Source organism: Strongylocentrotus purpuratus, unplaced genomic scaffold (genome assembly GCF_000002235.5).
Source record: "Strongylocentrotus purpuratus isolate Spur 01 unplaced genomic scaffold, Spur_5.0 spur5_scaffold_15, whole genome shotgun sequence".
Lineage (NCBI taxonomy): Eukaryota > Metazoa > Echinodermata > Echinoidea > Camarodonta > Strongylocentrotidae > Strongylocentrotus > Strongylocentrotus purpuratus.
Genome location: NW_022145600.1, coordinates 1,561,810 through 1,585,045, shown reverse-complemented (window position 1 = coordinate 1,585,045; position 23,236 = coordinate 1,561,810). Strand labels below are relative to the sequence as shown.

Below are 23,236 nucleotides of genomic sequence, written 5' to 3'. Positions count from 1 at the left end.
CTCCCCAGGGCCCAGGTACATGTAAACATAAATTTTAGCCAGTGATCGACCTGATATTACCTCCATTGACATTTTCCTGGGCTTTATTTCATCAGAGTTTTAGGGTAAGAGTTGGGGTTGCACTTGGGTCTTAGCTAGCCTCTTGGGTTAGGTACATGTAGGTATAGGGTTATACAGTGTATAGGCCAGATTCAAAATTAATAACTTTGAGGAATAATGTAGGAAAACAACGCCATTGTCACCAGAGCATGTGTTGTAGAATTAAGCAATGTGCCATTCAGACATTGATTTCATTTTCGGAAGATGCACTTTCCAAGGTTATCCAAAGTTCTAAACAGAAACTTATCCAAACTTTTCATTTTTTACACCAGGAAATAAGTTTCTGCATGATGTGATCATCGGGAAAGAGAAACTGGATGATAGCTGGGAACTAAAAAATCTCCTCCTAGACACTGAAGAAGATTTAATGACGGTCCCGCCGCTTGAGCTCTTGCCCCTCTTAAAATGCTTTGAAAACCTTGACAAGGAGGCTGTTAGGGCAACTGAAAGAAACTACGGACCGCAAGTTGCCTGTGGCGAGCTGTTCTTGCGTCTTGGAGCCAAACATCCAACAGTTATTCAAGAGGTGATCGACGGACTCCGAGACATTGTTGGATTCCAATTGTTAGCCCAGAGTTTGGAGGATGCATACAAGGGTCGGCATAATGGTAATAATAATGATAATGATAATATAATGATAATGAAGATAATGACATTATTAGCCCCACTGTACTACTTGAAGTTACTTGCTCCCTGTATACCGGTATAGAAAACAAGCCTAATCGGTGATCATTGGTCCCCCATGATCCTCTTTTTCTTATGTTAATTTAGAGCTGAGTTGATGAGATAGCCACCTGTCAGTGACCACCCTGGGTGGTCTAATCCCTCCTAGCCAAACTAGACGGCCTTTAAAAGTAATAATGATGATAATAATACTATTTATAATAACAATGATACTGATAATGATGGTAATAAAGATAATAATAGTAATAATGATAATGATAATGCTGCAGGAGCTGGGAGCAGTGGAAACCCAGATGGCCATGATGATGATGATAATGGAGGACCAAAGCAAGACCCTCGTGACAAGAAGAGGCGGGATGATGATGATGATGACGGCAAACCAGGTCCTGATGATGACAAGCCTGACAATGGAGATAAACCCGATACCAGCGATGCTACTGATGGTGATGAAGGGGTGTCTGGTGAGCAGCCAGGAAGGTCTGGTGATGATGCAGATTCTGATGGTGGCAACGTCCCCCAGATGCTACAGTTCTTGAAACTACCAGATAAATCTAAAACTACCAGTTCATCCATAAGCAGTGATGCAGGTAAAATTGCTCTGAGTCTGCGCTAGTGTTGGTAATTGTCACACCATCTAAGGCATTGTTCGAAGTAGGCTTTTTATGTTTCAGAGCTCAAATTTGTCAGATGATGTCAAATGATTGTGATGTACCCACAAAACTGCATTTTTTTGTATCTCGTGCAGTGTTATAACTATGAATATGAAAGACTCCTCATCTCTCCTTTAAAGGGATCCGGTAACTTTGTCTTAGATCCTTTAGAAATAATCCTTGATTTAGCTCATGCTGCAATGATAATTATAAACCTTTAGGTCAGTCAGGAACTCCATGACTTTTACAAGCTGATCGCCTGTCTGATTATCAAGATATTAATGATTGAAATTACAAATTTTGAAAACTGTTTGCTGAACGGTTTTCATAACACTACAGTCTATTGGGGAAAACGAGTATGGTAAAACAGGTCACTCAAAGATTTTTACTTTTTTGAGGCACTTCTTGATCATTTTGAAGCGCGATTTTTTTTAGGGCTTCAATATTACACCATATCACAGACACTGGTAACATGTAGGACCGCGTATCTCAGATTTAACATTGTTAAACGATCCCTTTAAAACTGTTGCCAATTGTAAAAGTAACATTCTGCTTTTAGGAATAAATTTGGTGAAAATAATTCATTACTATTTATCAGTGACTATAGGAGCAAGCAAAACTATAACATTATAATGTCTAATTTCATGACAATTCAAATACAATTTTATTCATTTAGGTTAACTTTTCATTTACAGATACCAAAAACAAAGGGAGATGTAACGAAGCTAGTTCATTGAGTACCCCTATGACTATAGAGAGCCTTAACCTTCATGACTACCAGGAGGAGCTAGCAGAGCACTCCCTCGCTGGCAAGAACTCGGTCATCGTAGCACCAACGGGATCTGGAAAGACTCGGGTGGCTGTAGCCATCGCAATAAAAGCCTTGAAAGAGCACGAAGGAGCCAGCCAGGCATCAAACAAAGTTGTCTTTGTTGTGAATAAGGTGGGCAGATGCTATTACGTTAATTAGCAAATTGTAGAGGCAAGAAAAGGCATAACTTATCTAAATAGCATATTGGGGGTAATATTTTGCTTTATCGAGGCAGTAGAGACACTTATTAAACTAGCTTCATGTTCCAATGGTACTGTCTCTATGCTATAAAATATGAGGGAAACTCATAGCTGAGAAGGTAAATATTAGACTTAGTGAAAAATATAAAGCAGGGGAACAATTGTTACACGTTAATTGATTTAAAAATACTAAAACATACCAGTTGACAATCTATTTCAGTTATGCATAACCTTTACCCCTTAAAAGCACCAACTTATTTATGCCATTTGAGATCTGGCAATTGTAGTACAAAGGATAATAGCTGGTGAATGAAATATTTTATCCCCACACACACTTGGGAGGAAATTATCCATAAATTTGAATACAGTTACTTAAAACGACTTCACACAGTCCGTCACGTTTAGAGGAAAATGGCGATTGCCCATGTCTTGCAGAAGAACTGTACATTAATCTTGCTTTATGCTTTATTGCTTTATTGAGTAGTCCTTGGGTAAGTCAGATGACACCATTAGACCACCAACAACAAATTATAATCCATCCTGCATTTATTTTTTTCATGCATCTATAGGCTTTGCTAGTGTCATCTAGAGGTTGAGTGGTTTAGTCGCCGGACTGTCGATCACATGGTCCGCTGTTCAAGACCCGTCGCGGCACCAATGTCCTTTGGCAAGACATTGATCTACATTTGCCACACTTAACTCAGGTGATGTAAATACCTGGCAGGAAGTAATTCTTTGAAATGCTGGAGCACTGTAATGGCAGCACAGCTGAAGCCGTGGTAATAATCTCCAAATTTGGAAGCCTTGGTGATTGTAATAGCGCTATATAAAAACTGAGTATTATTATTATCTAATTCATGCATTTGTTGATCCATCCTGCTGATTATTCAAGGTTGCCCTGGTAGAGCAGCAGAAGAATGCCTTCCAGGAGTTCATCCCTGATGTTGTAGGAATCAGCGGAGACATGTCATCTCAGGTTCCGTTGGTTCGTCAGCTAAAGAACGCTGATGTCATCGTTCTAACTGCACAGATACTTCTCAATGCTCTTAAGGATGATGAGAGTTTCTCCCTCTCCTTGCTACGTCTCATCATCCTGGATGAATGCCACAACACCCAGGTGAGCAAACTATAATATCCTCCTTTAACCCTTACTGTACTGGGCTATTTTGAGCACCTCACTGACCCTATAATCTCGGCCATCGAATGTCTGATGAACATAAAAATGTGCATGTTTGTAGAATTTACGTAAGGAATAAGATGGTATATAATATGTTTTTTCCTAATATGCAAATTTTTGTCGTTATAGCCTAATTTAATTATGCAAAATGCTAACTTTATGCATTTTACAGAAAACTCTACATATTTGTCTGTAGACTTGTGAAGAATCTTGAAAATGTATTGAATAAATGTTTCCTTCATCTAAAATTCATGAGGTTTCATTATTTTTATGATATTTGAAAATGCATAGGTTAATTTGCATAAATTATGAATACGCAAATTACGCATTCATGAATATCAAATTTGAAATATACAGGGAACGAGAATCATTACTCTACTTTTTGAAACTTCTTTTCTAACACAAAATAGTTATTTTGATGTAATTAATGATGATAATTTATGCAAATCTATTGTTTTATTTCTAATGTATTCTTTTGTTCTGGAATACATCAAGTTACTTTGAGAAACATTTAAAAGCAATTTGATATCAATTCATATCTCCCACTTAGGAAGAAATACATCTACCAAGAAACCTGTATTCACATTTCTGCTTGTACATGAATATATGCAATAATAGCAATAGCAATTTAATGACATGCGCATACTAATTGTTATGTAACACCTTAAAGGTATCCGATTTTGACGAAAATGGTATAAAAATGTGCGTAAGAAAAAGTCATGAAATGACAATTCAAAATTTCAAGCGGTTCGGCGCAATCTCCGAAAATGTCAGTAAGGGTTAATACCCTGTATAGGAGGATAGTGTTACCCTCGATGTTTTGCCCTATCATTATAGATGGGTACCTCGACCCCCCCCCCCCCTCCCCCACTTCCTTTAAGGATGATTATTTTACCCTCTACACACTCTGCTAATGTCACACAGTCAGGTAAACTAGCTGGACCATGCAAACCCTCCATCCTCCTCTCCATCCTTAGGAGGGTTGCATTACTTTTTCCAAGGTCCCCTCTTATCATCTTAGATGAATGGTAGAACAGACAAATGGATTTACTGGCCTCTCCTAACAAGACCCCCACCTCCGTCTTCCTATAATAGGAGGACCACATAACCCTTTTCATGCTCCCCTAATAATCAAGAGAGGTTTTAGAGTATCTTGAGTGGTCATATGAACCAATGGTTCTACAATGGACTAGGTGAAACGTTTGCATTTTTAGGTCCCATAGGTCCTAATTCCCATTTGCGTTTGGTTTGGTGTTAACAAACTTTTATCTAGACATGGAAGTCATACATGTAGGCTCAGTGAGATCTGGGACCAATATCCTGGCAGATTAAGGGGATGTGGGCAGAACTTTCTACCCCCACGCCTATCGGAAAGTCAGTGTCATACCTTTAATAAACAAGTTTAAAAATGTGGCTCTCCTTTAATTTGAAATAAAGACTTCTTTTTTTCAACAGACGTTTCAAGAATATTTTGCCCCTTCTCTTACAAAATCCTGGATCTGCAACTAGCTATTGGGTTATGGGACCAAATGAGACATTCATAAAGTAATATGTAATCACAACTCTTAAAGATAAAGACCAGTTATGGTCATGCGATTGCATTGTGAAAGAAACGTTGTGGAATCGATCAGAAAAGGTTGATCATCAAGCATATAAGTATTGGTGTGTACTGCAAGGTTCTGGAATCATCAAAATGATAAGAAATTTGGTGCAGTCTTGGTAAAGTTACAAGCAATGTACACAGAAAGATGTATATGGGACTGCGCGACACGTGCTCGACACGTGCGCGATATCTATCTGGTCCAAATAGACCAAATTTACCAAATATATCAATTAGTATAGGCTTCTCGGCAAAATTTGTATCACCACGTATTAGTCAAAACATATTCTGTCACATGATTGGTAATAAGAGCTTCCATTTCATTTTTTGAGAGGGGGGCGTTTCCAAAACCTTTTACCTTTAATGTTCGACATCTGAATTCCTTTTTGAACAGATTTTGCAAACAGTAACTTTTTTTCTTAGTATTTTTAAAATTTTCTAACCAATGTTTTTCTCACTTTTTATGAACAGAAAGAAAGTGCGTACAACAACATTATGGCCTATTACAGAGACAAGAAGAAAATACAAGCAACTCTGCCACAAGTAAGAATGAGCTTCTGAATCGAACCGCTTTTATTTTCATAGCTGATAAATAATCAAAATTTAGTCTTGAAAAAGCTCTGGATTATTCATGATTTCAGTCCATGCTTCCCCATCATGTTGCTAGTCAAATACATAGCCTCAAATCTTTGTCTCTTTCCTTTTCTTCTTTCCTGCCTCTCTTCCTCCCTTTGTCCCTCTCTCTCTCTCCCTCCCCCTATCTCTCTCCCTCCCTTCCTCACTTTCCTCCTCATCCATTTCTTCCCCTCTTGTCTCTCCCTCTCTCTCTCTTCCCCTTTCTCTCTCCCTCCCGTCATCCCTCTCCGGCTCTCTCCCTTATCCCTTTCTCTCTCGCTCCCTTTCTCCCTCTCTCTCTCTCTCTTCCTCCCTTCCTCACTGTTCTCCTTCTCATCCTTTTCTTCCCCTCTCGTTTTTCCCCTCTCCCTCCCTTCCCCTTTCTCTCTTACTCCCTTCATCCCTTTCTCTCTCCCCTATCCCTTTTTCTCTCTCCCTCCCTTCCTCCCTCTTCTCTCTCCCTCTCCCCCTCACTCCCTCTCTCACTCACCCTCTCTCATGCTCCGTATCTCCCGCCCACCTAGGTTGTTGGTCTGACTGCCTCTCTAGGTGTGAAGAAGGCTAAGAGGCAGACAGATGCTGTGAAGCATGTTCTCAAACTCTGTGCCAATCTAGATGCTGAGAAGATATCAAAAGTTGTCAAATATAAAGACAGTCTGAAGAGGAGCTACCACACACCTAGAGAAGGTGAGCAAAAGTGACTGTTTTGTTTTTTGTTTCTTTTTCTGTCAATTTATTTGTATCAGTTTTATTTTGTAATTTTCTTACATGTAATTCAGGGTTTTTTTCCTAGCTGGGGACTATTAAAATGCATGTACCAAAATGTAAAGGTATGCAACAGGTTATTCTTTTGCAATATTACTCCCAATTCATTTATTTCAAAAATTCAAATTCAAATTCAGTTATTTCACATCTCTTAAAAAATACAATGTATGCAGAAATGAACAATTAACAATAAACATTGTGCAGAAAATAGACAAACGATACAGATGAGAAATGATGCAGACACTGTGATGGAGTAGATGTGAGGGAGTAGCAAAGGCCATTGACCTTTTGAAGTTACTCCCCGTAACTTCATCACTGTCACAAATCAAAAATTACAATATATGTGAATATAAGAAATGAAATTATAAAAGCAATATTAAAAGAAGAAAGAAAGATAAAAGAGTAAACAATAAAATCAGCGTTTGAAAGCTTGAAGAGTTTTACATTGTAACTCATGTGATATCAATGCCTAAGATATCTTAGGCTCAGGACAAAGAATAATACTTGTTATGACAGTTTATTTAAACTCAATGATCAAGACGAATTGCAATTCTACAATATGCCTGAAATTCATTTATTTAGGAGTTGTAAGGAAGAAGGTCACTATTTGTTTTGATTGAGAGCATAATTTCAAGAAATTGTTTGTTTATGGAAAGAGGATAAGTTAGGAGATAGACATATGTACTGATGTAGAGAGGACATTACTATTTTATCATATATAAGAAGCAGTATGAGTTTGTGTATTCATCTTTTTTCCTGCAACTGTCTATAGAAACAATTGGAGTGAGAGGGAGGGATGATCGTGACCCTTTCAAGATCGAACTAGGCAAAGTAATGGATCGGATTGAGCTGGCTATCTTCTCAACTTCTGGTAAGATATATTATCTGAAGAGAAAAATCATTAAGAATTATACTTGGATATGCTTTAATTCAATCAAATATAGTTTGTGCATTACTGACCTCTGTCCTTTTGAGTTTTGATGACGATGGTTTTACTTGGTTATTAAATGCTGTGGCAAAATGAAGAAGAAAAAAAAAATAATAATAATAATAAATCATTTTTGAAGTGCACTTCAAATTTCTGTGTCTGATGATACTGAAATAAGGAGTATGCATAGAACCCTCAGGCAGATTCTATTTTTCACCCCAAGTGCTTGATCATTCATATACCTTTTCAGTGTTGTTTTTTGGCCACCGCATTTCTTTTATTTGTTTGTTATGTTTAATTTGTTAAAGCTGTTTTCCACGTCAATTTTGAATACACGGTTTTAAGAAAGTAATTTATTGTTTGTAGATCAGCAAAAAAAAGAGATTTACAGCTTTAAGGGTAATACAAAGTTTTGGTATGGGGTCATGAATTTGGATCAAATGAACATATTGGAAGCATATGCGATCCTACAATATTCAATGATCATGTCGAGGTAGAAATCGAGTCTAAAGTGATGAAATTGTAAATAACAAATGCTGTATAGCGCCCTCTCAAGACTGATATTACTTTAGTTTTAAAACAATATTTCTTGACTACAATCAACTGATTTGCTGTTCCTGTTTAGAAATTATATATCAGAACTGCATACTCTGAAATTTCCATGGTTGCAGCTACAATGGAATGGCCGTGGGCGCTATTTGAAATATTTGAACTTACCAGGAGCGCCAGTAAATTTTGATTATTCAATTTGCTTGAAAGCAGAAGTGTTTTAGGGGGCTAATCTTTTAGTGCTTATAATACATCCACAGGGGCATCCAAATAGAACGAAATTTTAAAGAATTACTATCTGTCCAATTTTTCAAAATTTCCCAAAACTTTGCATTACCTTTAAGTGCTTCAGTTGAGGATAGATGTCTTGTATCAAAGGCAACTAGGGGTGCGTTTAATAGACACTTTTTCACCCTAGAATCACGGTTTCTAAAGACGTTTAGTTTAAAACGCAATGCGTTCAAGCGATTTTTTTTCGTCGGTCGTAAAAATAAACTTGTTTAAATACACAAACATGAAACGCTGAAAAAGATGCGTTTTGTATCATGGTTCTGCAGAATCACGGTCGCTGAAATTCGATTGAACGGACGGAGTTCTCAATCATGATTGTATGACGAAGCCTGTTCCGGTTTGGGAAAAACCGCGCGCCCGCTTTGCATGCAATTTGCGTTCACTATACCATCGTGGCCTGTTCCGTTATGTTATTCCTTGTTTTCCTTCTATCATTTTCTCTTTCTGTCTTTCCTTATGTTATTCTTTGTTTCTTCCTTCTATTCTTATGTTATTCTTTGTTTTTTTTCCTTTTATCACCTTTTCTTATGTTATTCTTTGTTTTTATCATTCTATCATTTGCTCTTTCTGTCTTTCCTTATGTTATTCTTTGTTTCTTCCTTCTATACTTATGTTCTTTGTTTTTTTCCTTCTATCACCTTTATATAATTCTTTGTTTTAAGCATTCTATCAATTTCTCTTTCTGTCTTTCCTTATGTTATTCTTTGTTTCTTCCTTCTATCATCTTCTCCTATGTTATTCTTTGTTTTTATAATTCTATCACTTTCTCTTTTGTTATTCTTTGTTTCTTCCTTCTATTTTTATGTTATTCTTTGTTTTAATCATTCTGTTACTTTCTCTTTCTATCTTTCCTTATGTTATTTTTTTATTCTTCCTTCTTTCACCTTCTCTTATGTTATTCTTTGTTTTAATCATTCTATCTCTTTCTCTTTCTGTTCTTCCTTATGTCATTCTTTGTTCCTTCCTTTTTTCACATTCTCTTTCTGTCTTTCCTTATGTTATTCTTTGTTTCTTACTTCTATTTTTATGTTATTCTTTTTTTTTTCCTTCTATCACCTTCTCTTATGTTATTCTTTGTTTTTATATATCATTTTCTCTTTTGTTATTCTTTGTTTTTTCCTTCTATCACGTTTTCTTATGTAATTCTTTGTTTTAAGCATTCTATCACTTTCTCTTTCCGTCTTTCCTTATGTTATTCCTTGTTTCTTCCTTCTATCAACTTCTCTTATGTTATTCTTTGTTTTAATCATTCTATCACTTTCTCTTTCTGTTCTTCCTTATGTCATTCTTTGTCCTTCCTTTTTTCACATTCTCTTTCTGTCTTTCCTTATGTTATTCTTTGTTTCTTCCTTCTATTTTTATGTTATTCTTTGTTTTTTTCCTTCTATCACCTTCTCTTATGTTATTCTTTGTTTTTATATATCATTTTCTCTTTTGTTATTCTTTGTTTCTTCCTTCTATTTTTATGTTATTCTTTGTTTCTTCCTTCTATTTTTATGTTATTCTTTGTTTTAATCATTCTGTTACTTTCTCTTTCTATCTTTCCTTATGTTATTTTTGTATTCTTCCTTCTTTCACCTTTTCTTATGTTATTCTTTGTTTTAATCATTCTATCACTTTCTCTTTCTGTTCTTCCTTATGTCATTCTTTGTTCCTTCCTTTTTTATGAAAAGGGAAGAAGGGAACTTGCAGACTAATGACCTACAGTTTGGATTCAAAGCAGGGTTATCAACTACACTATGTACTGCTATGGTTAAAGAAACTGTATCGTACTTTAATCATGAAGGGAGTAATGTGTATGGATTATTGCTAGATGCTAGTAAAGCATTTGATAGAGTTAATTATGTGAAATTGTTTGACATTATGCTGAGCAAAGGGGTCTGCCAAATGATATGCAGGCTATTGCTTAATATGTATAAGAATCAAAGGCTAAGGTTGAAATGGAACAATGCATATTCTGATTATTTTACAGTTAAAAATGGTGTTAAACAGGGTGGAGTTATCTCTCCTTGCATGTTCTGTTTGTATCTAGATGGGCTGATAGAAGAGTTATGTGACAATGGGATAGGGTGCTTTATGGGCAATGTTTTTGCAGGAGCATTTGGTTATGCAGATGACTTGACACTGCTGTCACCTAGCGTGACTGCTCTTCAAGAAATGATTAAAACTTGTTTAGATTATGCCATTAAATTTGATATTCTGTTTAACCCTGAAAAGAGTCAGTTAATAGTTTTCAGCTGTAATGGTAAACCAGTTATGGATCCAGGAATCACGATAAATGGAAGACATATTGATATTGCATCAAAAGTAACTCATCTAGGGAATGATATTTCTAAGAATATAAATGATTTTGATATCTCAAAGTGTGTTGGAGATTTCAATCGACAATGTAATATGTTTTTGTTTAATTTCAAATATGCTAACTCTCACATAAGAAATATATTGTTTCATAAATATTGTTCGAGTTTCTATGGCTCACAGTTATATCCTCTGTTTGATAAATGTTTTGATAATATTTGTGGACAATGGCGGGTTGCAATAAGAAGGGTTTGGAAAATTCCATGGCAGACACACTGTCATCTTTTGCCTTATTTAGCAGGTGTTATGGATCCAGAGTTATGGTTTGCAAAAAGATGTTTATCTTTTGTTGTGAAAGCTATGAATTCCAAAAATTATACAGTGGCACATATAGCTGGAATGGCCAAGTATGGAGCTCATTCTGTGTTGGGAGGTAACATAAGATTCTTGAATGATAAGTACTTCATGGATAACAATGAAATTCAAAAGCAGTGGGCTGTGCAATGCCAAGTGAATGATGAGACAATACGCATAGTTGAGCAAGTAAAGGAATTGATCAACTCGAGGGATGATTATTTATGTAAGGGTTTCCTTAACCGAGAGGAGTGTGAGGAAATTATCTTGTATTTATGCACACTCTGATCTTACCCTGTTATACATGTATTCTGTTGTTGATGTTGTTTTTTTTGTCTTTACATATATTGTGAATGTGCCTATTTGTAGAATATATTGTATATTTTTTGTTATTTTTTTTTTATATGTGCTTTTTAAAGCGAATAAAGAACTCTTGAATTGAATATTCTTTTTCTGTCTTAATTTCCTCATGTTATTTTTTGTTTCTTCCTTCTATTCTTATGTTATTCTTTGTTTTTTTCCTTCTATTACCTTCTCTTTTGTTATTCTTTGTTTCTTCCTTCTATTCTTATGTTATGCTTTGTTTTTTCCTTCTATCACCTTTTATGTAATTCTTTGTTTTAAGCATTCTATCACTCTCTCTTTCTGTCTTTCTGTCTTTCCTTATGTTATTCTTCGCTCGTTCCTTCTTTCACCTTCTCTTATGTTATTCTTTGTTTTAATCATTCTATCGACTTTATCTTTCTGTCTTTCCTTATGTTATTCTTTGTTTCTTCCTTCTATCACCTTCTCATTCTTTGTCTTATTATTGCGATCTATGCTCAAAACAGCAGTCGACAGTCGGCCGTAAACAATTCCAGAAAGCGCGAGCCGAAGTTCCTGGATCAAACTGCGCAGTGTGATGCGCAGTGTGATGCGCAGTGGCTGGGCTCGAAATGAGCTAGAATCAGCGTTGATGAAAAATCGGTTGAACGCTAACCGCAGTGACCTCGTTTTTTGTAACGGCGTTTTGGTTTGTGATTCATGTTTGTGATTCTAGCTTCGAAAATTTGATTGAACGCACCCTAGATGTTGTGAATCGACATGGACTTGATTCTGATCTTTTGGAACCTGGGAGCTTCTGGCTATGAGACAATTGCATTGCCACTGAGCTACCGCACGTATACGTCCTTTCAAATATGAAGTTTGATTAAGATATAATGAATAACATTTTAATTTTTTTTACTAATGCCTTTCTTACAGATGGTAAGAAGATTTTGGAATTGCAGCGAGAGATGAAAGAGATGTCATCTCATCGAGGCACTCAACAATATGAAGGAGAGGTTACCAAATTACTTGCATACATCCCTGTCAAAGTGAAGGACAGTGAAACAGCCAGAGTCCTGCAGGACTGTGCTAACTTCCTCAAGGTTGGCTTGTAGTTGCTTACATTTTGGATAGATATATAGTTATATATCAGTAAATACATGCTTAAGTATTTCCATCTTCATATATTTATCAGAGATACATGTTTATATCGGTATATTTCCATTTTCAAAATGGAAAGTTTGATGTCCATTTTATATATTCAACAAATGGAATAAGGTTGAGCCAGTTTTATAATATGTACATGTAGCTTCTCTTTTTCTCAGATGCTGGCATATCCATCATATGCCTTTCTACATTCACTTCAAAATTGAAGGAGGCTGATTTGTTAATGATAGTATATATATATCTACTGCTATGAGAAGCATCGCTGTTTCTATAGGCTCAAGGGGATGTAACGTCCCCGAGAGCCAGTATAAAAACATGCAGCTATGCTTCAAATATTGAAGCAGTCAATAAATCTTTTGTATACCGAATTTACAAACAAATCTACAAAGAATTCTTACCTTATCCTTTCCTTGATTAAAGACTGCTTAAAACATCAGAGAAAAACTTCGCTGGAAAGTTGCCTAAATGTTTCGATCATTCTGGAATCGCAGACAAAAAGCACTGTATGGTATCCACGCTCGCACAAAGAAACTTCTAACACTTTAACCAATGGGGATCTCATCAAAATTGATTTAATGCGTCCCGTTAACCGGGGAATGCGGGCATCTGTTAAAGACTATTGACCGATAGGCGGGCATGGCTAAAATCACAACTCCAATTTAGAGACCAATCAGATGGCAAGATTTCTAAAGAGAGGTATATAATTATCGTTGTTGGTCACATTAGAACAGCCCTTTATTCATAGCCATTTGATTCACCAGTAGATTTAGTATTAGTGTACATGAATTATCACTTTCTTTCCTTTACCCAGATGTACAACCAATCTCTGTACATCAACCGAGATGCGAGGACTAAGGATGCATTGAACCATATCAACTCCTACATACAAGATCTCATTGACACGACACAAAACACACAGGACTCTGTGGACAAACTGATTAAACTCTTTGAAGGTAGGAGTCAATCTAGCGTACTTGCAAGAAAAATGTCATGTTACCAAATTTGAAAATTTGTATAAGTGTTTTTTGAAGGATTATTCTTAACTATTCACAAATCCTCAAAGTGATAACATTGCGTTGTACACAGTACATAATTTATGAGGAAGTCCTTCCCTCCCCCTCTCTCTCTATAATAATATATAAATAATACATGTTTGCAAATGCATTAGTGAATATGCAGTGCATGCAGGTAAAGTCACAGAAGGATAATGATCAAGACTTGTCGAGTTCATTGTCTGTCTCATTATGACTTAACCAAGTGCAGAGCATATCATATATGCAATTCAATATAAGAATAAAGTGAAGAATTTACTAAAAACCCAATAAAAAAGCCAAGAGTAGCACAATCGTGGCCTGGTAAACAAACTGTGCAGCACATGGTGCGACTTCTTGTATTAAACACCCATTGAATCTAACTCGCGACGTGCATTAATTACGACTTTTGTGAAAGGCCTTGTATATAAGCAGGAGAATCATGAATTTGATACGCTATAGGAGGGGGAGCCAATGTAGAGAATGAATGATCGCCGTGATGTGTTCATGTTTTCTTGTATGTGTGATGAGGTGTGCGGATATGTTCTGGATATGTTAGAGAGGGACTATCTCTATCGCTCTCTGTAATGAAAATCAACACAATTAAAGCTGTTCATTTGTCCTCTTTTGGGGATGTTGGACAGTAACTCAGAAAAGAGAAATAAATGTCAAACGTTAGGAAGGAAAAGATAAGAGTAAATGTAGTAGACATATCAGATTGATTTCTTTGCATGTTGTCTTTGTAGAAATAAAACCTCAGATAGAGGAGATATGTAGTGGCCCAAGCAACCAGAACCCGGTCCTACAGCGTCTAGAGGAGATGCTGGTCCAGGAATACAAAGAGAAGCCAGAGACCTTAGCCATTCTGTTCACCAACACCAGGGATTCTACGAGAGCTTTACAGGCCTGGATCCAAGAGACTCCATCTCTGGAAGACCTCAATCCTGGCCATCTCATTGGGACTGGTGGAAGTACTGGTAGGTTTAGAAACAGGGCCCTGTTAGGATGACAAAAGCCTAGGTGACACTAATTACCATATGGTAGGAATATGTGTACTTCCCAGAAGTGGAGATGGTGCATAAATTGTGTGCATGAAAAAATCAGATGACCAAGGCAATCATTATGTAATCATAATAATAATGATATAGAGATATCGACTGCTTGGAGAGGCCTGGCTGTTTTATAGGCTTAAGAGAACGCGCTCACATCTTGCCATGACCCAGAGGCGCGCCTGGGTGGGCGACGTGCCGAGGGGTCATGGCAAGATGTGCAAGTTCTTGAGAGCCTATAAATCAGCCAGACCTGGAATATTAAAGCAGTCGATATGTCTTTTATATGCCGAATTGAAACAAAAATCTACCAAGAATTCTTACCTTATCCTTTTGTATGAGTAAAGATTGGTTAAAACATCACAGAAAATCTGAGAAACTGTCTGTTTATCTTTGTCGGAAAATGACTGAAAATTTCGATCATTTGGGAATCGCAGACAGAAAGCACTATATGGTGTCCGCGCTCGCACATAGGATCGAGTGCACTCGTGCAAAAGATTAAAATCACATATAAGCACTATACACAAAAGTGCAACGTGAGTATAGGATACAACAAACAAAATAAAAGAAAGAGAACAATTGATTATCAACTGAATCAAAGGAATTTTAGATTACTTTTTAACACTGCAACTAATCTGCTATTTCTAATATCTAGAGGGAGAGCATTCCAGAGCGAAGAATTTGCATGAGCAAAGGTTCTCAGCCGTCATTTTAGATATAGCTTAAGAAGAACAAGTAATCCAAAGTGTTGAGAGCATAACAATGTAAACGGAATGTAACGATTTATCGAAGTAATATTGTACTGTACAGTTCTTAGTGATATCTATAAAGTTCTTAGAGATGTTATTTTGCATTAAGTGATATATATCAATCCAAATATATTATTAGGATATTGTCAGTATATATTTGCAAGTGCAAACCAGAGCAATAAATAATTTATCTGTCTTGACCTCTCTGACCTTTAGGCATGACCCAAACCCAACAGGAACAGTTGCTAGCCATGTTCAAGGAGAAAAAACACAAGCTGGTCATCTCGACCTCTGTAGCGGAAGAGGGTCTGGATATTCAAATGTGCAACCTTGTTATCAGATACAACTACGTCAGAGACGACATTGGCAGAGTCCAAGCAAGAGGTAAGTTATCCTGACTTAGGTTGTAAAGAATGTCATCGATTCACATACTGTCTGTACGTCCAAATGTCCTGATCACGTTATCTCAAGGACCGATTGATGGATTACCGCCAAACTTGGGTCATGTATGTCTCTTGCAGACCCAATGAAGTGATTAGATTTTGGGGTCACTAGGTCAATTAGGTCTTAGGGCCCATTATGTATTCAAAATTAGCTTGTGACCGCGTTATGTCAAGAACCAATTGATGGATACCCGCCAAACTTGCGTCATGTATGTGTCTTGCACAGCCAATGAGCTGATTAGATTTTAGGGTCATGAGGTCAAAGATCAAAGGGTCATGTGAAAAATGGCTTGTTATTAGGATATGTTGAAAACCTACAATTAAACCTGAATTTTACAAATTGCTTCTGTTTTGGTTTGTCAAATCGCTATATGGCCGAGGCATCATTTTCTACTGCGCCCAGTCGAAGATCCATCTAGTAACAAATGGTCCAATAAAGTGGCAATAAAATCTGCCACTGCAAAATGAAGTAACATAACATAGTTCCATATACACTGTGCATACTCCCAGATAAGTGAGTATATGTAGGGACCTGTATTGTGAATAGTTACTTTTTCATCTATTCACTTTATATTGACACCTTATTTCTTTAAAGTGGTAAATTTACTGCATTGTGAGTGAACACGTCCTAAGAGGTGCAATGAAGATCAAGCCATAGTTATTCTGATAAGTTTGTTTGGTTGACATGCAGGAAGAAGCAGAGCTGAGGGAGGAAAATTCTACCTGGTGTTCAACTCACGCCTTCCCAAGCTAGCCGACAGAGAGAGGATGAATAAAGGTCGTGAGATGATGATGGAGGAAGCTACCGAGACTGTGTGTCAGATGATCAAGAACCAAAATAAGGAATACCTTGATAATGTAAGTCGGTCTTGGTTTGGATTACATTGTGATGTTATACATGTAGTTGTAGAAAATTAAGTCATAATGGATTGGTACCTGCGTGGTAGTCATAATTCATGTTACCAGTAGTCATAATCTAGCAGGAGTCATAGTCGAGTGGTATAGTCTTACTTGTGTGGTAGCTGTAGTCGAGTGTCAATAATCCATTAATATAACCCCAGTCGTAAAAAAATAGGAAAAAAATAGGGGAAAAATAAGGAAAAAATAGTCCCGAAAATATATTTTTTTTCTATTTTTTCCCTATTTTTTTTAAAGGAAAAAATAGGAAAAAAATAGTTTTGGAAATAGGAAAAAAATAGGTTTGAAACAATTTTTTCTATTTTTTTCCTATTTTTTTCCTATTTTTTAGACCTAAAAATAGGAAAAAAATAGGGAAAAAATAGTGTAGAAAATGGTGAAGAAAATAGTAAAAAAATAGTGATAACTAGTGGACAGTGAAAAATAGTGAGGAAATAGGAAAAAAATAGTGAGGAAATAGGAAAAAAATAGTAAGAAAATAGGGAAAAAATAGTAAGAAAATAGGGGAAAATAGTAAGGAAATAGGAAAAAAATAGTAAGAAAATAGGAAAAAAATAGTAAGAAAATAGGAAAAAAATAGTAAGAAAATAGGGGAAATAGTAAGAAAATAGGAAAAAAATAGTAAGGAAATAGGAAAAAAATAGTAAGAAAATAGGGAAAAATAGTAAGAAAATAGGAAAAAAATAGTAAGGAAATAGGAAAAAAATAGACAATAAGTGAGGAAATCAGAAAAAAATAGTCAGGAAATAGGGGGGGGGGGGTCACTCATCCTTTACTTTCATGGATTTCTCAAGCACTACCATCTCACACATCCAGTCAACGACTCTGTACATTCAATTAAATCATACAGTGCAAACTTGATATAAAGAGATCAGTTATACCTGAAATGACAAGGTAATTTAACAGCTTTTGGGGGTTAAGATTTCTTGGTTGCACATGACCTCATTGTCAAAAGTTTCCACTGTAGAATAGTCACCCTACTCCTACAGCTCTTTTCTCTGCATCGATGCACCTACTCAGTTTGCCAAATTCACTTCATCCTTTCAGTCCAATCCATTCAGTAGAACATTTAAAATAGTCAATGGGTATATGGAAAATGTTATACAGTCCACTCCTATTATAACGAACATGGATACACCAAGATTTTATTATCAGGCAATTCTCATCAGTCCCAATTTTAAACAAACCAATGTGTTCAGTAACTTGAGTATAACATGATTTCATTTTAACAAGGAAATTGGCTTGGTCCCGAGCACCTCGTTATAATGGCAGTGGACTGTAACAAACAAAAAGAATAAAAGGGAACGTGTCAAATAAAATACATGTACTTTATTTTCGAGAGGTAAACACAATGACATGAGTTTAGTATAGTATGTGTGTTCATGTAAGCAAATAAATAAAAGAACTTAACTGATATTTACAATCTTTGGTTAAGTACTGTAGTGTACATGTTGTAGTAATAGAGTTGTTCATGGTTTGCTATGATTATACTCTAAAAAAAAAAAACAAGACAAATGCGACTGCGTCTCCTATATGCCTCCGCCTTAAAAAAATATCATCCACCTAGAATGTAGCTTTCTATTTTTGTTCAAATAAAGTATTCAGTTGAGTTTCAGGACTATTACTGAGCCGATGTGGATATGCCAGGCGATCACAAGCTCTCTCCCTCACTAGTAACCAAATAAAGCAGTATTCTTGACATGAGAGTGTTGTTTTCTGTCTCTTTTATTACAATTTAATTGCAAAGTGCTCTTAATAATGTAATAATATTTTCAAACCTCAAGAAAATCATGACAAGTAAAAAAAAAATTCTCGTTATTTACAAAGATAACAAAATAAAATAAATCATAAAACAGATTTTTCAACAATGCATGCATGCTCTATTGTACAGTTGACATGTTACATAATTTTCTCAATCTCAATTGAACTGTCAAAATCTTAATACAATCATCATAATCTAGAAACACTTACTACAAAATCAATGACATGTCATGTCATTGAGATATATATAAACAAGAAAATGACAGACTTACATGCTACTATTTTCAAATAGTTTTACAAAGTATACCATCATTACCATGTATCATAAGTAATGGTCTTATGGTCCTTTATCTTCACAATATGCAGGCACTCATTGTGTACACATACATGTTGTACTTGCCTATGAATCTCAATGATTAGACATAAGAATTACATAATAAAATGGAAACAAATACTAATGTAAAGGATACAGATGTTGGTCATGCTGTTCACAGGCATCGAATGGTGATTGTACGTTACATGTACATTGTAGCTTGATTAGTTTCAATTGATCTGTAAAGATATAAATGAAATGTGAGTTAGGGGTTAGAATAATCATGCATTGGTACATTTATGAACATGCAATTAATACTTAGTACAAGTATTTATGTATTTCATAATGAAAAATTCAAAGGCACAGAACATGTGTGTACAAAAGTATGATAGCAAAAAAGATGCCAGGCTGACGACGAACGGATGGTGAAACAACGGAGTCATCAAAGAGCTGTCAAGGTGCATGAAATGTAAACCACTCAGGTAGGCAATTAATTAGAGTTATTTTATTCTTAGATATACATGTATTGGGTGAACATAAAATAAAACATAAAACACAGAAAAGAAAATAGTAAAGGAACAATTTGTTGAAGAAAAAAATAAAAAGGAAAGAGAAAAATAATGTAGATCTAGGTAGAACTTGTGCCACCTGCAAATTATTGTTCTAGCATAATGATGAGGTAAACTACTCTAATATTTTGATGTCAGATCTTAACTAACAAACATGAAATAAATAAACCCCAAAAAATTATCAACAATAGATTTAGATTTCTACTTAGTAAGGACATACCTCGCAGACACACTCTCGGACTTGGAAGACTTGCTCTTCTTCTTGCGTGGTGCTTTAGCAGGTTGTGTTTTCTGATTCCTAGAAAAATAATTTGAGATACAATTTAGCCTAAAACCACATCAAAACATTATATCATGCAAGGCAAAATAATTGACAGACGTAGTAATGGTACAAAATCTGAAATTTTTTACGTGGATTTATTGTAATCACGTTTGTTTACATTCACTCATTCACTAACAGACACTACACTGCACTTGGAGATTCACTACACTTCACTAAGAAGTTGTGTAGTCTACAACCTCAACACTAGTAGGCCTAGATGGGAATATTGATACGTAAAATAACATTCTATAGTATAGGCCTATTATGTCTATGAAGTAGCATTATATTCAACAACAGACACAATAAAAATATATATATCATAATATAATTAAGTTTCAGAAATAAACGTACCTTTTCAGCAGTTTTCTGGGGCCAGTTCCGCTCGTCGATGGTCCGTAATTCGACAACAAACTCGTTTCTCTACGAGTGGGACTAGATCTAGTAATATTTTGAACATTTGTCGGGCTCATTTTCTTGGGAAGAATCACTAAAATGGGATAAGGAGGCATCGGAGTATGAGGAGTCACTATCTCTTGATGAAATTTCATCGCTAGAATAATTGCTGGAAGACATTTTGGTGTGATTTGGAGACGTTTGATGAACGAAAATCAGCAAAAGTCCGATGCGCACAGCAGTGCCAGTGGGGAAAAAAAATAACGGGTAATTTTCAAATTACGTACTTGCGTACTGTCCTCTACGTTGAAACTTTGCGCACACATAGAACGGGAATATCTCGATCGAATGCTTTTTTTTCTATTAATAAAGGAGATTTTTTTTGGTTGAAATTTCTATGTGTACATTTTCTTTTTACACATGGTTTATGTATGGTTATCTTTGAGTGCACTAGTCACTACTATAGTTTGTAAATAAAATCAAGAATATTAATAAAGGAACAAAATTGAAATTTCGTACATTTTCTTTTTACACATTGTTTATTTATGGTCATCTTTGAGCTCACTATTCAATATGTGACCCCACAGCTAAAAACAACCAATAAGTCGCAAAATGAACAACAGAGATAATGGCAGGAGAAGCGGGCTTTTTGAATAGGATGCCAGTCATAAACAATGAAAATATGAAAGTTTAGAAAATAGACAAAAAATAGTTTACAAATTTGTATCATGTCATAAAAAATTTAAGTGCAAAAAATAGGAAGAAAATAGTACTCGCAAATAGGTAAAAAGAAGTCTGAAAAAGATTAAGGTGAAAAAATAGGGAAAAAATAGTCTGAAAAAGATTAAGATGAAAAAATAGGGAAAAAATAGTCCTATTTTTTTTGAGAAAATAGGCAAAAAATAGTCTGAAAAAGATGAAGGTGAAAAAATAGGGAAAAAATAGTTTGGTACTCGAGAATAGGAAAAAATAGAACTATTTTTTTTCTATTTTCTTTTAAAAAAATAGGAATAAAATAGTCCACAAAAGTTGAAGGTAAAAAAAATTGGGGAAAATAGTTTGTGCTTGAAAATAGGAAAAAAATAGGACTATTTTTTTCCTGTTTTCTTATAGGAAATAGGAAAAAAATAGTCTGAAAAAAATATAGGTGAAAAAAATAGGGAAAAATAGTTTGTACTTGAAAATAGGAAAAAAATAGGACTATTTTTTCCCTGTTTTTTTATAGGAAATAGGAAAAAAATAGTCTGAAAAAAAATATAGGTGAAAAAAATAGGGAAAAAATAGTTTGTGCTTGAAAATAGGAAAAAAATAGCCCTATTTTTTTCCTATTTTCTTGAAGGAAATAGGGAAAAAATAGTCTGCATTTCCAGAAAATAGGGAAAAAATAGGAAAAAAATAGGGAAAAAATATATTTTCGCAACACACAAAACTACTAGGGAAGCACTTGACTGGATATTGGTAAGTTGAGTCCAAGTCCCTGCATAGCACTAATGTCATTTGGCAAGGCATTGATCTACATGCACTGTTTCCACATAGTTTTGGTTATTTGGTACCCGGTAGGAAATTCCTTAAATGCTGTGAGGTACAAATCAGTAGCCAAGCCACAGTTGGGATAATATGAGAATGCCTTGAGCACCTTGCGTGGTGGATATGAGTAATATAACTTAGTGCATGCACAAAGAGGATATCAAATGTTGTAAAATACAGTTGAACAAAGGTTCCAGCTTTGCTGTCTTCATAAAGAAATTTTCATTAGAATTAACCATAAACAGAAGGTTGGTACCTTCTTGGACTATGTACTGTGTTATTAATGTCTTTGGAAGATTTCAGACATACAGATCAATTTCATTTATCTATGTTTATTCAGGTGTATTATCAAAGCCTGACCAGATAATGAGAAATATGCCGAGATCTAGGATAAGTCAAAATAAATTTTACCCTAATGCTACGAAAACAATTGCAATAATTGACACTGTCAGTCCCGAGATCATTGTTTAATCTCTAGACCAATTTAAAGGTCATGTACCAACTATCAAATAAGCCATTTTCTGATGAACTTTTCAGATTGCTGAACTCCAGAGGTTAGATGCCAGCGAGCGATCCTTACACATGTCTGGTCGACTAGCTGCTGAGAAGAAGAAATCCGGACAAAAGTTACATAGAGAAGTCAAACTTCTTTGCAAACACTGCCGTCAATTCGCCTGCTACACAGATGACATCAGGTCCATCAATGGACAACACCACATCGTCATCGGGGAAGGCTTCCTGGATCGCGTCATCACTGAGAGACTGCAGGAGGAGAAGAACCTGTATGGGGATGTAACAGTGTCTAAAGAGGTACAGTGTAAACGATGCAAGAAGCCGTTGGGCTTCATGATGATCTTCAGAGAGCATGAACTGCCTCTACTCGCTATCAAGCATCTAGTCATCGAGCTGCCCAACAAGGCCAAGGTTCATAAGAAGAAGTGGAGCGAAACAACCTCCATCTTCACCATCAAAGATATCGATCTGGAAGCTTTAGCCGAGTTAGTGAAACTCCCTGAAGAGGATGAAGAATCCATTGATGGTGATGATGAAAAGGAGAAATAGAATAACAAAGCTATGGGAGAATCAGTGCACACACGTGACAGGGTGCTCTGCATCAATAAACTGCTGCAGCAGAATCAAATTTCTCTTGTATGAAAATGACCGGGATGTGAGGGTGAAAATAAGAAGCTGCCAACAAAAAAGCTCCCTAGGTGTGATTACATTTGTGGTATGAAATTCACACATTTGAAGCATTTTATTTTGCTACAATGGTTTACCACACGATGTGAGTGGCAGGCTTAAGGAAGATCGAGATCTCTGATAAACTCAGAAGTGCAGGAACACCAACCAGTACAAAAATGAAAGAGTAATCATTTGATTTCAGAAATAATGTTATGTAATATCATTCAAAGTAATGTATAATGTGAAGCAGGGTTTAGCGATATCATATTGAAATTGTTCCTGATCTTGCAATATGCATTTGTTATTGTAAAATTCTTCACGTTTGAGAATAGAGTTCTTGAAATTGCAGCTGAGATATTTGATGATGTTCTAACTCTGCTCTACATGATCAAACACAAATTTTATTGTAAATGTAACACTTAAAGGTAAAGACCAGTTCTGGTCTTGCCATTGTATTGTGAAAGAAACGTTGTGGAATCGAACAG

General features: G+C 35.7%; 1 protein-coding gene and 1 long non-coding RNA gene across 2 annotated transcripts in view; one reads left to right on the top strand and one right to left on the bottom strand.

Moving 5' to 3' along the window:
• Positions 1 to 23,236, top strand: part of LOC578749 (probable ATP-dependent RNA helicase DHX58) — a 28,221-nt gene extending 4,985 nt beyond the window's left edge. Inside the window, exons 3-15 of the mRNA XM_030985321.1 lie at positions 372 to 707; positions 1,053 to 1,370; positions 2,129 to 2,376; positions 3,337 to 3,561; positions 5,693 to 5,764; positions 6,361 to 6,523; positions 7,374 to 7,472; positions 12,264 to 12,430; positions 13,306 to 13,447; positions 14,272 to 14,502; positions 15,540 to 15,707; positions 16,458 to 16,624; positions 22,107 to 23,236. Of these exons, the coding sequence (XP_030841181.1) occupies positions 372 to 707; positions 1,053 to 1,370; positions 2,129 to 2,376; positions 3,337 to 3,561; positions 5,693 to 5,764; positions 6,361 to 6,523; positions 7,374 to 7,472; positions 12,264 to 12,430; positions 13,306 to 13,447; positions 14,272 to 14,502; positions 15,540 to 15,707; positions 16,458 to 16,624; positions 22,107 to 22,631 (2,861 nt within the window). The 3' untranslated portion in view covers positions 22,632 to 23,236. The remainder of the gene's footprint in view (positions 1 to 371; positions 708 to 1,052; positions 1,371 to 2,128; positions 2,377 to 3,336; positions 3,562 to 5,692; positions 5,765 to 6,360; positions 6,524 to 7,373; positions 7,473 to 12,263; positions 12,431 to 13,305; positions 13,448 to 14,271; positions 14,503 to 15,539; positions 15,708 to 16,457; positions 16,625 to 22,106) is intronic.
• LOC115923958 lies at positions 17,797 to 19,836 on the bottom strand. The gene is made up of 2 exons (XR_004064092.1): positions 19,548 to 19,836; positions 17,797 to 18,997 (listed from the first exon to the last, which is right to left on the bottom strand). It is a non-coding gene; the product is annotated as an uncharacterized LOC115923958 (long non-coding RNA).